At 32.5% G+C, this 17,243-nt stretch overlaps 1 protein-coding gene across 1 annotated transcript in view; it reads right to left on the bottom strand.

Moving 5' to 3' along the window:
- LOC145335358 (uncharacterized protein C05D11.1-like) overlaps positions 1-17,243 on the bottom strand; it is a 76,592-nt gene that overhangs the window by 4,644 nt on the left and 54,705 nt on the right. The window contains exons 23-39 of the mRNA XM_080181094.1: positions 16,832-16,928; positions 16,247-16,302; positions 15,950-15,999; positions 15,382-15,415; positions 14,791-14,905; positions 14,262-14,376; positions 13,804-13,927; positions 13,278-13,341; positions 12,672-12,729; positions 12,098-12,173; positions 11,313-11,368; positions 10,781-10,864; positions 3,481-3,551; positions 2,787-2,849; positions 1,671-1,733; positions 564-636; positions 178-246 (exon numbers count right to left, since the gene is read on the bottom strand). Coding sequence (XP_080037220.1) covers positions 178-246; positions 564-636; positions 1,671-1,733; positions 2,787-2,849; positions 3,481-3,551; positions 10,781-10,864; positions 11,313-11,368; positions 12,098-12,173; positions 12,672-12,729; positions 13,278-13,341; positions 13,804-13,927; positions 14,262-14,376; positions 14,791-14,905; positions 15,382-15,415; positions 15,950-15,999; positions 16,247-16,302; positions 16,832-16,928 — 1,268 coding nt within the window. The remainder of the gene's footprint in view (positions 1-177; positions 247-563; positions 637-1,670; positions 1,734-2,786; positions 2,850-3,480; positions 3,552-10,780; positions 10,865-11,312; positions 11,369-12,097; positions 12,174-12,671; positions 12,730-13,277; positions 13,342-13,803; positions 13,928-14,261; positions 14,377-14,790; positions 14,906-15,381; positions 15,416-15,949; positions 16,000-16,246; positions 16,303-16,831; positions 16,929-17,243) is intronic.

The following is a 17,243-nucleotide window of genomic DNA, read 5'->3' as shown; positions in this document are numbered from 1 at the left end:
CAGCTAAAAAACTAAACCATATGAAAAAATAGCAATGATACGCCAATTTAAAAAAAATATTTTAATATTGTTCTCATAAAATTAAAAAAAGCAAGATTAAACTAATCATTAGAAGCGCATCATTGAATATGCCTGTACTTAGCATATTTGGTAGATTATCTTTGAAAGTTTAATTACCTCATAAGAAGATTCATTGAAGAGGGTCTTCAAAGGTCCCATTTCTTTACCGTACAAATCACTGAATTTCTATAAAAAATTAAAATTAATAAGTAATATTGTATATTTAAATGTATAAAATATCAAAGCTTTTAATTGTGGTATGATTAATGTAATATGTGGTCTTAAAAGTGGTTCTAACGCTATAATAAAAGTTGCATGACGAAGCAGCTTATAGTGCCTAATGAAAATGACGCTATCATTGGTCATTTCTATTGTATAATATCATTTTTTATTAGGCACTATAAGATGTTTCTCTTCATTTTGCATATGAATTTAGATTATTTTCACTAAAATTTCAGTGAAAGTTTAACACCAATAGGACAATTCTATCAAGCCTAAATTACCTTAACATTTGTTCCAATGTAAACAAAAGCTGAGTTTGGATTAGTTAATTCTTGTACCATATTTTCCAGCTCACTAGATATAAATCATTATTTAAAAGTAACAAGTCGAGTGTCTGTCCAAGATAACTCATCCATCGAAAGAAATGATCACCCCAAATTTTTTGACCCAAGCTATCAAATTTTTTTAACTTGTTTTGCGCTACTCTTGTATATAATTGTCTTCGTAACTAGTCAGCCCAGCTTTCGTAGTGGCAGATAAGCCGTCTTAAACATTATTATTTTAACGTGTTTCTAAATTTTATCATTAAATCTTTTGATTTTTCTATTATCATAAAATAGCCATATTTTTTTATTTTGTTACTATTAGCAACATGGAGTAGGCAGAAAATAACCTCAAATCATCCCACAAGATTTTAATTTGGACACATTTTAGATAAAAACCATTCTGAAACTTAGAAAAAGTATCCCTAAAATGGCAAACTCAATCGGTTCTATGGTTGCCGATATCTTTACGGTCATACAAAAAAAAACTTACTAATTTTCCTGAAAGGATTGCTGCGCTACTTATGAATTTTTTTATTTGTTTCCCTCTCTCTTTATGTATGTGTCTGTGTTAGCAGGGATATAAAGGAAGACAATGGCCGTTAATTTGATGTACATCCCCAATATTGACACACAAAATCCCCTATTTTGTAGATGAAGATTTTTGGTTAAAACGTTGGAACACTGAACAAAACAACAAATAAAAATGCAGGAAAAGTTTCCAAAGTTGTTAATTAGCTAACGGATAAGAAAACTTTGGGTACTCGTGTAATAACAGATCTATAGTATATATGTATATAAAGACAACTACCTCCATTCATTTTTCAAAGACCTCTTTCGTCTGCTTCTAAATAATTTTCTGCTACTTGGCTGTGTTGATATAAGCGACACCATTGGTTGATTTTCAATGACCCATTATAAAAGTTGCACAAGGTGGTTGAGATACAGTTATTTAACCCTTTCTCCCTCTAGTGTTTTACTCTAATCGTGTAATAAACAGCCAATTGTCCCGTCGCTCTCTGCTAATGGTATATTTACGGTATATTTACGAATTAAACAATTTACCTTAAAATTTTGCCGGGTGTTTCCTCAATATCTTTCAATACTTCGTCCAATACATTACTTTGTCTAAATAAAAAAAAACAAGGATGAAAACATCCATAAGTAGCGAATAACAAAAATCATAGATGGAAGTAAAAAAAGTTATTTGAAAAGCAAACAAGTCAAGTAAAAATTAATTGCAAAAAAACTCACGAAACCTTTTTCAGACCGACATATCAAGTGAACTATGTACTGGATACTAATTAGTATTGGGAATTTTCACAAAAAATTTAATTAAATAAAAAATGAGTATTTATTATATGTCATACTATGTGATTTATTTACAATTTATCCTTTTTTTCATGAAAATCATATTCTTATCTTGCAATTACTGCGTTTTTTATAGACAAAATTGTATTCTGACTAGAGTTTTAATTCCACAGGATGATTCCATATTATGAAATGTATGAAAGTATACCTGAGCTTGATCTTTAAATCGTTTTTATGCCGCGCTGAAACGGGGCGATTCAGAGGTGAACTGTAGGCGCGCTGGTGGTAAGCCACAGCGCACCTGATTTTTAAAAGATTTTCGGCGCGGTGTTGTTAAATCGCTTGCGCACTCACTAAAATATCGATCCGCGCCAGTACAACTTTATTACTTAAGCAGTGCCAGTAAGGTATTTTATATAAAATACCGTGTCAGTATGGTATTTTATATAAAACATTAATATATAATTTATTTTAAAAATAACTATAAAAATGTTTTCACGATAGTTTTGCAATAAAATATTAAAGTAATTAAAAAAAATATCCATTTATTACATATGCAATGGGTCTTTCGTTGGGGCTCAGTGCATGATTCACCCCGATTTAAACCGGCAATGCCACTCGGTGAGTGCCATTGCCGCGCCGGGCCCGCGCCACTGCCCGATTCAAATCGCCCATGCAAATTCGATTTAAAGATTGATATTAATAATTTGATGGTGCGCCAAATGAATCGCCCCGGTTTAAATCACCTATAAACGATTTAAAGATCGAGCTCTGATACAATTACTGCGTTATTTATAAACAAAATTGTCCTTATTGTAATAAAAATATAGTTTTAATTCCACAGGATGATTCATTATTAATAAATTATACCTGATAAAATTACCCTTGTAGATAGAATTGTTCTTTCCAAAGTAAAGACTGTCATACAGTGCTCTGAAAAATTAATGGCTTTTTAAATGAAAAGAATAACAATAATGTCTTTCGGACAGACGGACATGCAGACAGATGCATTTTTGCGAGACCATTTTTAAGAGATCCTTGGGGGTCATAAAAATTACAAGTTATCAATTAAATTTTCTTAAAAAGGCATACAAAATCAGTTTACAGTAAAGACAAAAAATAAAAAACAAAAAGACAGACAGCTTTCCTCTTTTTGAAAGGCGTTTAAAATTCTATTTAGAGATAAATTTTGTTAGTTGAATTTCAGACGGACAAGTTAATGAATGGATACTCAACTCATTGAACTCTTAGCAACAAAATTTTATTCGCTATGACCATTGACAGCCAAAAAAATAGCATAAAAGACAAATGGACATTAAAGTAAAACAATGGGGGGGGGGGGAGGGGTTAAATAACTTTATGTCTCCACCCCGTACCGACTTTCAATTGGGTCTTTGAATATCAGCAAATAGCATCGCAAATATTAGCACAACCAAGTCGCTACAAGAGAGCAGAAAGCAATTTGATAGCAGACAAAAAAGTTCCCCCAACACTGGATCCAGGTAGTTGTCTGGGTTATACATCTAAACTTAATACATTTATTTGTAGGAACTTAATGATTTACCTAAGAACTGTGGTTTCAGATTGTTTGAGTGGAGGTATATTATTCCTTAAATTACTTGCAGCTGAGCTTATCTAAACATTAACAACAAGCTTATAGTGCCTATAAAAAAATGACGACATACAATATAAATGACAAATGACAGCCCAGTATACATTGTAATTGACCAATATGGTAAACTGTAAACTATCATTGGTTGTTTGTATTGTATGAAGTCCTTTTCTACACAGTGGTCCTCAAGGCAAAAGAAGTTTGACAAAACCTACCATAAAAACGGACTATATGGCCATCAAATATACACATTGGAGGGCCAGGAACTGATTTTCTTAAAATCATAGCTGTTCCTTCTTGGGGTTTATTCCATTTTAAAGTTAACAGACCATATTCCCTAAAAAATCAAGGTTGTTTGTGACGATTTTGTTGCTTTGGATTCAAACCTTTATAACTTTGGCTGTATGAAAGACTCATGAAAGCTAAACCTACCATTGGAAAGCCTATTGAATGACAATTTCAGACATAGCTTTAAATTTTTTGTAGCTTTCTTACTTTTTGCTCTACAAGGAAAATTGTAACCAAAGGGAGAAAATTTATTGATAAATCTATTCTCAGAAAGGCTTTCACTAGGGTATTTTGATATAAATTTTTCAGGATTTTTCTTATGTTCAGTGATTCTTTTGATGACAAATGCAAAAAATACACTTTCATACATTTAATTTGGTATATTTGCATTTTTTCTACCTTGTGCCAAAAATTTTTTATAAAAATTATAAGTTGGTGTATATTTTTTGTCCAAAATTGTACATAAATTTCAGGAATAAATATTAAGAACCATTAATTGCTACATTTTACATGTGTAGTTTTAAATTTCCTATATTTATGGTTGTGTAGGAGCCTCAAAAATGCTAAACCTACCATTGTAAAGCATGTTGAACACTCTATCCAAATAAATCTACGACTTTAAAAAAAAATTGACTTAAAAGGCTTGCACAGGATTTATGTTAGGTGTAATAAATTTCACCAAAAATGTTTTCTTTCCTACAAAATTTGGAGTAGAAGGGAGGTTACAAAGCAGTAATAGTTATCACATGTCCTGTTTCAACACCAATCTATGGAGGGGGTGTGCCCCCCCCCCCCAAAAAAAAATAGTGCAGGGCTTAGGTGCCCCCCCCTTTCCCCCCCTAAAAAGGGAGGGGGGTAACATTTTGATAGTTGAAAATAATGCAAAATTTAAAAATTTAAAAAAATATTTTTTTCAAAACTCAACAAGATATAACATACCCCCCCCCCCCTGGCCCCCCTTCCCTACCCCATATCTATGGGGAATAATTCACAGTTGGGGGAGAGGGGGGGGGTGTAAAAAGTGCTGAAATTTATTTTATTTTCCTAAAATATATTTACCCCAGGGGTAACACTTTTATGGGGTAAGGGGGGGGGTATTATCTGCTATATATCTTTTTAAAAAAATTAGGGGGGGTGGGTGATTTCAACCCCTCCCCCCACCTCCTTAGACATCTCTGAGAATTTTTTTCATCTTTTTTAACTCTTCCCCTTCCAAATTCTGGTAACTTTCCCCAGTTCAGGGGGTTTGGGTGGGGCTAACAATCCTTCCATAGAAAAAAACCTGCTCACGTTCAATCTGCACAAAGTAAAGACCAATTTAACTTTGGGCTCGGGAACGAAGTAGAGGTTGGAAACAACAATATGTTGTTTGGCTGGGAAACCGCTAAAGGACTAGTCAGGCAGATGATCCGCAGACCAGCAAAAATTTGCACTTGGAATGTTTGGACAATGTTTCAGTCAGGCCAAAAAGAAAACATTTGCTGAGAAATGCTTAAAGCCAGGGTTGATATCCTGGCTATCACCGAATCAAGGTGGTCAAATAATGGAGAGTTTAAACATCATTCTGGCTTGAAAATACTTTACTCAGGCCATATGAATGAGAATCTAGGACATAAGCAAGGGGTGGCTCTTATGCTGACCAAGCAAGCAGAGCAGGCCATGATCAGTTGCCAACCCCATGGTCCAAGAATCATGGAGGCTTACTTCAAATCCTCAGATATAAACATCAATCTGAGAATTATAGTAGCATATGCTCTTACAGAACAAGCAGATACAGAGGTCAAAAACGAATTTTATGACCAGCTTGACTCTGTATTTAAGAATGGTCATAAAGAAAAGGACCTGACCATGCTCCTAGGAGATTTCAATGCTCAAGAGGGGATTAATAATGAGAATTTAGAAGAAGTCATGGGCAAATATGGCCTAGGCTTAAGTAATGGCAAGGAAAATGACAATGGTGATAGACTTGTAAGTTTTTGTACTGAAAACAAACTTGTCATTGGTGGAACCATCTTTAAACACAAGAAGATTCATACTGCCACCTGGAGATTACCAGATCAAAGAACCTTTAAACAGATAGACCACATCTGTATATCTAGATGTATAAAAGGTTCTCTCCTTGATGTCAGGGTTGAAAGAGGACCATTCAGACTATTATCTTCTATCTTCTAAAGTTTGGCTTAGATTTAAAAAGCAGGACTCAAACCCTAACCCCAGGAAGAAATATAATTTAACAACCCTTCAAAACTCTGAAAAGCTACAAGAGTTTAAGCTCACTCAAAAGAACAGATTTGAGTTGTTGACTCTTTAAGAGGAAGATGGAGTTGAAGATATTGGGCAAAGTATCAAAAAAGTTTATAATGATACTAGCCAAGAATAATTAGGTTTCAAAAAGGCTAATCAAAAGCCGTGGAACACTAAAAGATCCATTGATCTCATGGATCAAAGAAGAGATGTAAGACAAAAGACACTTTCTAGAAACTCTCCAGAAGATAAAGACCTATATAAGATGCTCAGCAGGGAAATCCAAAGAAGTGTCAGAATTGACAAAAAAGAACACTTGGAAAACCTTGCTATGCAAGCAGAAAATGCTGCTAATCAAAATAGAATGAAAGATGTCTATGAGATTACTAAGAGCATTGCAGGTAAAGTACACAAATCAGGATCACACATCAGGGACACGGATGGTTCACTCCTTAAAACTGATGAAGATATTCCAAATAGATGGGCAGAGCACTTCACTGAACTGCTAAATCTTCCAGTTCCAGAGGAAGAAACTGAGATTCCACCCTCAGATGCACTTGACATTGACTGTCAAGCGCCAAATCTATTGGAAATCTAAGAGGCCATTAAAAATTTGAAAAATAACAAGGCCACTGGACCTGATAACATACCAGCTGAGGTCATAAAAGCAGACCTAGATACATCAGCTGAGGCATTCCTACCTTTGATCACAAAGATATGGAATGATGAGTTATGCCCAGAGGACTGGAAGAATGGACATATCTCATTACTAGCCAAAAAAGGACACTTGACCCAATGTGGAAACTATAGAGGGATAATGCTTCTTTTAGTACCTAGCCGTATCCTTAGTAAGATTCTTCTTAATAGAAGAAAGAAAAAGGTTAATGAAAAGCTTAGACCTAATGAGGCTGGATTTAGACTAAACTGTTCCAATATTGATCAGATAACCTCTCTAAGAATCATCATAGAGCAATCCAAGGAATGGAACTCTGAGCTCTTTGTAAACTTCATTGACTACAAAAAAGCATTTGATTCTTTAGACAGAAGATCTCTCTGGAAAATCTGCCGACACTATGGCATTCCAGAAAAGATAATCAATATCATTAAAGCTATCTTTCATAAAGGAGGTGGAAATGTAATGTATAAAGGTAAACTATCAACCTTTTTTGAGATTGTAACAGGCGTCAGACAAGGATGCCTTCTTTCTCCCTTCCTTTTCCTCCTTGCCATTGACTGAATAATGAAGAACTGTGAAAGTAATGATGGCATTTGCTGGGAGCTATTTGGCAATCCAAAATATTTGGGAGTTTTGGACTTTGCTGATGATATTGCTTTGTTAACAAGCAATAGAAGTCAAATGCAAAGAAGGACTAACATGATAGCTGAAACTTCCAAGAAAATTGGACTAGAAATTAATGTTCCTAAAACCAAAATACTCAAATTAACTATTGGAGACCAAATTCTTGAGGATGTAGATTGTTTTGAGTAAAATTGATAAAGCTGGAGGCACTTTAACAGATGTTAAAGCTAGAATTAACAAATCTAGGACACCCTTTGCCAGCCTGAACAAAATTTGGAATTTCAACAACATCTCCATGAAGACCAAGTTAAGATGTTCTCTCTGTTTTGCTGTATGGGGCTGAAACTTGGTTCCTAAACACAGCAGTGGTCTCCAAGCTACAGACATATATCAATAAATGTCTCAGGAGAATCCACTAGATCTTTTGGCCAAATAAGATCACAAATGCTGAGCTTCTAGAGCGCAGTGACATGTCAGACATTAAACTGACAATAAAACAGAGGAAATGGTGATGGTTGGGGCACACACTAAGGAAAGGGCATGATGATATATCCAGGCCTTGACTTGGAACCCCCAAATAGGAAAGAGGAAACCAGGTAGACCTAAAACAACCTGGAGGAGGGAACACTTAAAGGTAAAAATTTCTCATCATATTATCAAATCTTAACATTTTCTAAGCACCTTTCAATAAACTGATCAACTAAAAACGTCGTATTAACAAAAATATCAAGGATTTAAGCCCTGATTTTTTGGTATTTTGGGAGGGAAAACTGGAAAAACAGGGAAAATCTGAACTTTTTTCTTTATTAAAATGTTTGTAGGGATATTTAACTTGTCACATATAGTTTAAACTATTTACTTACTGTTAAGCATTTATTTTATGAAAAAAAATTGTTAATTCATGCTGTAATAACGTAGAAATTAAGTAATAAAGATTTATTTTAAGTTCATATTATTGACAAAAAAATACCTTACTGTTTACAAAGGGTTGTATCTCAGAGATTATTTGAAGTGATAATATCCTTTTTTATTGTGTTGGACTATAAACAACCCACTTTGGAGAATTAGTTTACACTTTTATCAGACTGTTTATAAAGAAATATTGCATCTTTATTATTTACAAATTTTGTAATTAAAGGTGGGTGAGAGATGGGCCATCTAAAGTTAATTGGATACTAAAAAAAACAGTTTCTAGCTTTGTTATTGTATTTGGTTTTCAATAAAAAATATTGCTTATTTTATCAATTTCTAAGTAACTATACATTGGTTTAAAGCAAGGATTATGTTAAAAGTTAGCTTAACCGTTAGGAAAAATCAAGAACTATGTGAAAAAGTTTAATTTTAGCTATAATGGGAGAAAAAAAGAATTTAATGCACATTTTATATAATACGTAAAATTTCTTCCTTTCCCTGTACCTTATGATAATCGTCGGAAAAAGCCATTTTTTAAGCAAACAAAAGCGCGTTTTGCTCTATCTGTGAGATATTATGAATGAGATAATGTTAAGATTTGATATTAAGATGAGAAAAATTTACGTTTACAGTCCCTTTAAGTGAACTGAAAGATTTAAAAATTCCATCTTTCAGCATTGCCTCAAAACGAGCCCAAACAAAGGAAGATTGGAGAACCATTGTGCATGGCCTACGTTCTGCCGAGAACTAAAAGGCAATGATGATGACTCTTCATGCACTTTTTATACCCCCCCCCCTCTCCCCCAACTGTGAATTATTCCCCATAGATATGGGATAGGGGAGGGGGTCAGGGGGGGGGGGTATGTTATATCTTGTTGAGTTTTGAAAAAAATATTTTTTAAATTTTTTTATTTTGCATTATTTTCAACTATCAAAATGTTACCCCCCTCCCTTTTTAGGGGGGAAAGGGGGGGGCACCTAAGCCCTGCACCATTTTTTTTTTGGGGGGGGGCACACCCCCTCCATAGATTGGTGTTGAAACAGGACATGTGATAACTATTACTGCTTTGTAACCTCCCTTCTACTCCAAATTTTGTAGGAAAGAAAACATTTTTGGTGAAATTTATTACACCTAACATAAATCCTGTGCAAGCCTTTTAAGTCAATTTTTTTTAAAGTCGTAGATTTATTTGGATAGAGTGTTCAACATGCTTTACAATGGTAGGTTTAGCATTTTTGAGGCTCCTACACAAACATAAATATAGGAAATTTAAAACTACACATGTAAAATGTAGCAATTGATGGTTCTTAATATTTATTCCTGAAATTTATGTACAATTTTGGACAAAAAATATACACCAACTTATAATTTTTATAAAAAATTTTTGGCACAAGGTAGAAAAAATGCAAATATACCAAATTAAATGTATGAAAGTGTATTTTTTGCATTTGTCATCAAAAGAATCACTGAACATAAGAAAAATCCTGAAAAATTTATATCAAAATACCCTAGTGAAAGCCTTTCTGAGAATAGATTTATCAATAAATTTTCTCCCTTTGGTTACAATTTTCCTTGTAGAGCAAAAAGTAAGAAAGCTACAAAAAATTTAAAGCTATGTCTGAAATTGTCATTCAATAGGCTTTCCAATGGTAGGTTTAGCTTTCATGAGTCTTTCATACAGCCAAAGTTATAAAGGTTTGAATCCAAAGCAACAAAATCGTCACAAACAACCTTGATTTTTTAGGGAATATGGTCTGTTAACTTTAAAATGGAATAAACCCCAAGAAGGAACAGCTATGATTTTAAGAAAATCAGTTCCTGGCCCTCCAATGTGTATATTTGATGGCCATATAGTCCGTTTTTATGGTAGGTTTTGTCAAACTTCTTTTGCCTTGAGGACCACTGTGTCTATAGGCACTATAAGATGTTTCAAACATTTATAAAATTTTTTAAAATTAATCCTTTTTAGACGGAGTACTAGAAAGATTAGCATAAACATTAATGAATGTGTTTATTACAGGATTTTTTGAAAACATTTAATCATTAGCAGATTAAGATAAACATTCAAGTCACAAAACATTGAAGCATTTATACCCCAATCTTTTTGGGAATCTCTATAAGCTATTGTAAAAATGGTAATATTTAGACTTCTATCACAGAAAACAGTAAAAGTGTCTGACTATGACGTCAGAAAAAATTAACAATTAACCAATGAGAGGCCGCTATATATTTTACCATTGTGAATACTGGCTTCTCATTGGTTAATTGTTAATTTTTTTCTGACGTCATAGTCAGACACTTTTACTGTTTTCTCTATCACAACATAACCGGAATGAAATACAATTAAACGTTTTATTAAACGTATTAAACGTTTTACAAAAGTCAAACAAACATATAATGGTATTTATTTTTAGAAATACAACAAAACTTTTTTTAACAGATTTTCAATATTCTTGGAACATTTTTACTTCTAGCAATGCTAACAATCGATTTCAACTCCTTATTACCTTATTTTCTTGTAGGAAAGGATAATGTAAAGCATCAGAAATATAAGAAATAGCCTCGCCGAATTTTTCTAATTCTGTCTGCATCTAAATATATAATTAATTTTTTAGTATATTTTAATTGAATTTGTGATTAAATCAAAAAATCATTTGAGCATTTAAGGAACAATATCCAGGCTTTAATATTTAGTTTGGTTGTTTGTCGTTCAATTTTAAAGTTGGCGGCTGTAAAATTTGGTAAGAGACTGAAAAAAATAGAACGAGTTTAGTAAATAGACATATTTACTAAACATGTATATGTAGATATTTCATAAAATAATCATATAAAATGCAGTCCAGGTATTATTTGTCCAGTATTCAAAACCGATTAATATCCGGTGGATCTTAACCGGTTCTCAGCCATACTGAAAAATGATGTACAACATCGTATTATATCCAGTTTTATACGAATATAAAAATGTCCAATCAAAAGATTGAAACCAGTTTTTTTTATCCGCGTAAAGCTGTTTATACTACGATGCAACTACGCTTTTACCTCAATAACATAAGCGTCTGAATAAGCACCAGGGGAGAAAGAGGATCCGTCAAATCCTGAAAAATATTATTTTAGTTAATAAATTTTACTACTAGTTGATTCACGAAACCTAATTTGGAATGGAAATACACTCTGCACAATACAAATGCTAAGCTTCCCTGAATTTTTTTGAAATAATACGTCCAGCATGCAGTCTCCTGGAAATTAAAGACATACATCCTTTAAATTTTAAAATGTATGGTTTTGGTATTGACTTTAACGCTAGTATAAAAAGTTATCGTTTTTAGTTATGGTTTTGAATTTAACAGGAATGACAGTATATATAATATCGTAGTAGTTTTAAAAAATATTTTACCTCTTTTCTATCATTAAAGACAGTGCGATAGGCATGTTAGAATTGTCCTATCGATTTAGAAAGCGTTTCAACTCTATAATCGTTTCCAGAATGTCCGTACTCTCATTTAAAATATGTTTATTTTTACCTTTTTACAGCAATTTTTTATGATATATAATGATCCTGTTAATCTGATTTTGGGAATACTGATTAATACTATTACAACATGGTACAGTGTTATAAGCGAAGCATGTCTTCCAAATGTAAGTTTGTCCTGAAACAGTGTCTTTTAGAAAAGCTTTTGTGTAACGAATTCCCTTTAAAGACTTTTATAATCTGCTTATTCAGTTCTGACACTCTACAAAGTGTTTATGTTCGTTTGTCCTATACCGTTTCAGAGCTTCATTCAAGGTATAATTTATGGGTTAACTTCAAAATATAAAAATATTACCTAAGCTATTTTGAATATGGAGGACATTTTTGGATCTTCTCTTAACCACATCTTCAATTGGGGTCAACTCTCCATCCTAGGATCAATTAATATAGATAGATTAATCTTCTATCGGAGTCAACTCTCCATCCTAGGATCAAATAAATCAAGGACCAGGTATCTTTGAGGGAAAGGAAATTGGGCTGTTATTACTCTAGTCCCCGAAGTTTTATAATAAAACTTTCTCATTCGTTGGCTTAAAAATTTGGGGGACTTGTATCAAATTGTGACTGGTTGGATTATAATTTGAGTTTCAATCACTAATTGGAATCTTCAGAAGGTGTAATTTTGTGTATCATCATTGGAGATGTACATCAATTTATCGGTCATTGTGGTAAGCTTAAAAAATATCTTTGTCAAGGGGGGGGGGGAGAAGAGAACATTTTGTAAAATTTACCCTCCCCCAGAAAGCAAAAGAACCATGGCTGGGACGGGTGTTGGCCTTTTTACGCCAGAGAGGGTGGGGGGTTGTTATGTTTTTAAACTAAAGGAATTAAAGTTTTTAAAAAAGACCATCTTTATGAATGAAATTTACCTTTTTAATAGGAGATAAAAGCCATGTGTCCAGCAATAAAGGCAACAAATCTCTTTCTCTGAAAAATTTAAAGGTTTATTTTTATCAGAGACGTATTTTGAAGTTTTTTTTATCTCAAATAAGAGTTTCTAATTAATAGAATTGAACACACTTTCTTTAACTATTGACAGATTTAAAAATCTCAAAATATAAAATCTTTTTTGTAATGAATATTTTAATAGAAGCCTCTAGGGTATTTAAATCTGGGAAAAGAAAAAGACGACATCCTCCACCTATTTTATATTTGAGTTTTTAAGAAGACTTATTTTGGATGAGTCATCTTTTATTGGGAGGGTGGAGATACCCTCCTCCAAAATAGTTAAAAGCCTTTCCTGGACCTATAAGAAGCTTCACTTTAAAGGAAAACCATATCGGTTCAGCAGTTAGCGAGATCCTTCGGTACAGACAAAAGAAGCTTACTATTTTATATGATAGGATAGATTATGTTGAAACTGATAATAGGGTCTAAAAACATTACGTCACATTTGCCTACCTTTGGTCAATTTTAATGTATACTGCCAATCATCGGTCATTTGTATTGTATGACGTCATTTTTTATTATGTTACCTGTCAGTAAGTGAGGTGGTATCCATAAGAATGTATATTTGTACAAATTCTGATATAACATCGTCTGCAAATCATAATTAGAAGTCAGAATTTTGAAAAAAAATGATTGATTTTTTAATTATTAAATTTTTGTACCATACAATAATTGTCGTTAATTAAAGTAGGGATGTTCTCAGGGAGGGAGGGAACATTATACTGTTGATTACACTGGTACCCAAAGTGTTTTTAACCACGCAATTTTATTCATATCAAGGATCATATGGGATAATACAATAGTCGATAATTTGATATACATCTCTCCTGTAGATTAAATTATTGGCTGATGGCTTGGAAATTGTAACCAACCTGACAAAATTCAATAAATTTGAGCCAACGAATAAGTTGTGTGGTACCAGTGTAACTTACGGTCCAATGTCCCCTTCCTCCCTAATGATAATGATATTGCACAAAAGCGTGAAATATTGAGGCTGCTTAAAAAAGATTAAAATTGCCCATTTTTTCTTACTGCTGAGCGTGTAATACTTACCAATATGAATTTTGAATGGTATGTCGTCAAATTCCAGGAGAGGAGTTGGTCTTGACCTATTGTAGCTTTCTATAGGTCGGAATTTTATAGCCTTCACATCACCAAGAGGAATTTTGTTTAATACCTTGAAGAAAATAATTTTTTTTGATCAAAAGGGGTAGTTAAAATGCAAAACTTGAATTTAGTGAACTGCATATTTTATCCTGTTCAATGATTTAAACTACATTTATAGGGCATATATTTGAAAGAATTTTAATTTTCTACCATCTAGTTTAAAGAATATCAAGACTAAAAAATCGTATTCGTGTGAAATATGCAATTTATAGTGAATCTTTTTTTAAGCCATAATTAAAAATATATTTTATTATAAATTCATAAAAAGTTTTTAAAATGGGGTTAAAAATAAAACTTAAATTTCATGTTTAAAATATTCTTTAATAAATGTAGATTATACAAACCTCGTTAGAAGGAAGTTTCTGGCTGTCAATGGCATTTTCAATTAATTCCATTTGTTTCATCAAACCTTCGGGTCCTAATTCTTCCTTTTGCTTGATAATTCTCTCCTCTTCAAGTCTATAAATATAAAAAATTGGGGACTAGTGTAATATGCAGCCAAATGCCCCTCCCATTCCCTGCAACATTCCAGCGCTATCAAATAAAACTCTGGAAATCCTACCCTTTATTTTGAATTTAATTGAAAATGAGGGTGAAATGGTAGTTTTTCGTTTGATTGTTTAGGTCAGTTTACGTTAGGTTTTAGGTAGCCCCTTTGAGGGTTAAAGCACCGTGGGTTTGTGCCCTGCAGGGTAAGGGCTCCCCAGGGATAAGAAATAAGTACAAATAGAAAAATTACAACCCCTTGCATTATTTTAAAAGTAAGGGGGGGGGGGTGGCTTCTAATAAAACTCCTTGATATATTTTTAGATTAAAATCACGAAACCTCTAAGAACAAACATTCAATTTATTCCGAAATTATAACTTTTTTACCTTGCTAATTCTTCTTGTTTTTTCTTGCTAGGAACACCTTTAACATAATATTTTGGCATCTTTATGAAAACATCCTCGATCAGCTGAATCCAGAACGCGGCATCTTTCTTTCTGTTACAATAAATTAATTGATTTGATAGTTATTTAGTTACATCTAATAGACACATAGGTTAACCTAAGTGATCTAAAGGGATTAGACATTGGCCTATAAATTGTATGTACATACACAATGATGATTCACAAAATTACCCCTTCTATAAATAACAATTAGAAGTTGAAACATTTGGATACTCCAAGCCAACGTTATTATGCTATTTAGTAACTTATATGATGAAAAAAACGAAATAGCATTCAAAATCAGGGATCCTATAGAATAAGACAATGGACATAAATTGATGTACATCCCCAGTGATAATAAACAAAATTTCACTTCTTTACATTAAAATTACTGAGTAAAGAGTTTTATCATTAAAAGTTGGGAGCTAAAAAATCTAAATTCAATAAAAGTACCCAAAGTTTTTAAGCCAAAGAATAATATACTTTAGTTATAAAACTTTGGTTTTAAAACTAAATTAACAATTTATTTCCTGTATGATTTATTCAGGTTACTTGCCAATACGAATTCCTAAAAAATAAAAAGAAATGTAACTTATTATTTATAATTTATATACATACTTTTTGTTAAGTTTTAAATAATATTTTGTACCCAAACAAAGCTGCATTTAACCAGTATTTGTCTGTCTGTCTGTCTGGCACAGAGACCCTGCACCCCTTATTCTTGAAATAAATTTAAAATATGAGGAAGATTAGTTTTTCGTTTGTTTGTTTATTACTTTAGTTTTGGTTAGGTAACGTTATAGTGAGTACTGGGTAGATCTGCATGGTAAGGACAACGTAGATATAGGCCTTCCACGGGGTTTAGGCTTAAGAAAAAAAACTACGAGGGGGGGGGGGGGGGATTTAAGTACTCAACAAGCTCTTTGAGTGAAAGAACAATTGAATCTGTAATATTTAAGCTTTTTAGAGCGCCTATAAAAATGACGTCATACAGGCCTGCCATTAGTCAATAAAAATGTATACTGGCCAATCATTGGTAGTTTGTATTGTATGGCTTCATTTTTTTATAGGGGCTATAAACGGCTCCATAATATTTACGAACCTTCAAATTATCTTTAGTTTGTCCATACAACTGATCTAACACTGTAGCATCTAAAAATAAGTATGTTTAATTTTTTTGTTTTAAAATCCTTGGATATGTTTGTAGGGAATATTGTATAGTATAATAGTTAAACTCTGTAATATATCATTCTTGAAATTCAAATCTTATTTGATAAATATAACATGATTCTTGAACTTCTGTATAAAATAAACTTGGAATGGGAATTAAAACTAAAATAAAAAATAAAAGAAATAGACATCTTACATCTGTATTCTAAATGAAAGGGTTAAAAATTACCTGGTACAAATAAATGGGGACTGTTTTCTACTTCTTTCATGTAATTCAACACAGCTCTTAAAAGTTGAAATTATTTTTGAAGAGAAGCGAAACTGTAAATAATGTTTTTTTTAGAAAAAATGTGTCGTCATTTTGATTGCAAAATCTTTGAAAGGAAGTCGCAATAGCATGGTTATATTGAGATAAGAGAAATTAAATGTCAAAAAATCACATATACTTATACTATTTGACCTACTATAGTTTAGCCATGGATCTTAAGGGAAAAGACAATCGACGATAAATTAATGTAATGTAATTCCAAGTAATGATAATACATTCCAAAAGTTGATACACAAAAATACCCCTTCTGTAGAGTAAAATTAATGGTTGAAACATTTGAACAATCAATTCAATAAGCCAATCAATCCAAATTAACTTAAGTCCCCAAAGTTGTTAAGCCAAAGAGTAAAAAAATGTTATTATAAAACTTTGGGGACTAGTGTTATAAACAGCCCATTGTCCCCTCTCTCTCTCTCTCTTATTTAATCTACTATACTTTAAGAACAAATTTTTAACATCTATGTTATGCCAAAGTTATTAAATTACCTGTCAATGAAGTTATGAATTCTCTCAATGTCAAATTCTTCAGGTCCGTCCTCGATTATTTTTTTGAATACTTCCTCCATTTTTGGGGACACCTCGTCTAGGAGAGAATTATAATTTTTTTAAACCATGCAAAAATTCAGATTAGAATCCTAATTTTGACTCTTCATTTGTGCTTTTTAAAAGCAAAGCTTTCCTATAATATAAGTATGAACGTTCGGTTAGCACTTTTCGTTGACTTAGGCATGTTATAATTTTCCAATCGATTGACTTTGCAGGGTAATTCCTGTAACAGTTTAGTATTAATTAGAAAGCGTAGCAATCTTAAAATATGTTATGCTTATTAAATTTTGGACCAATTTCTTGTAAGATAGTCAAATATTTGAAGATTATTAGATTAATAAACTGTGTATTT

Source organism: Acartia tonsa, chromosome 13, assembly GCF_053477335.1.
Source record: "Acartia tonsa isolate MP-2025a chromosome 13, ASM5347733v1, whole genome shotgun sequence".
NCBI lineage: Eukaryota > Metazoa > Arthropoda > Copepoda > Calanoida > Acartiidae > Acartia > Acartia tonsa.
Note: the sequence above shows the minus strand (reverse complement) of the source record. Positions and strands in the feature narration are given on the sequence as shown.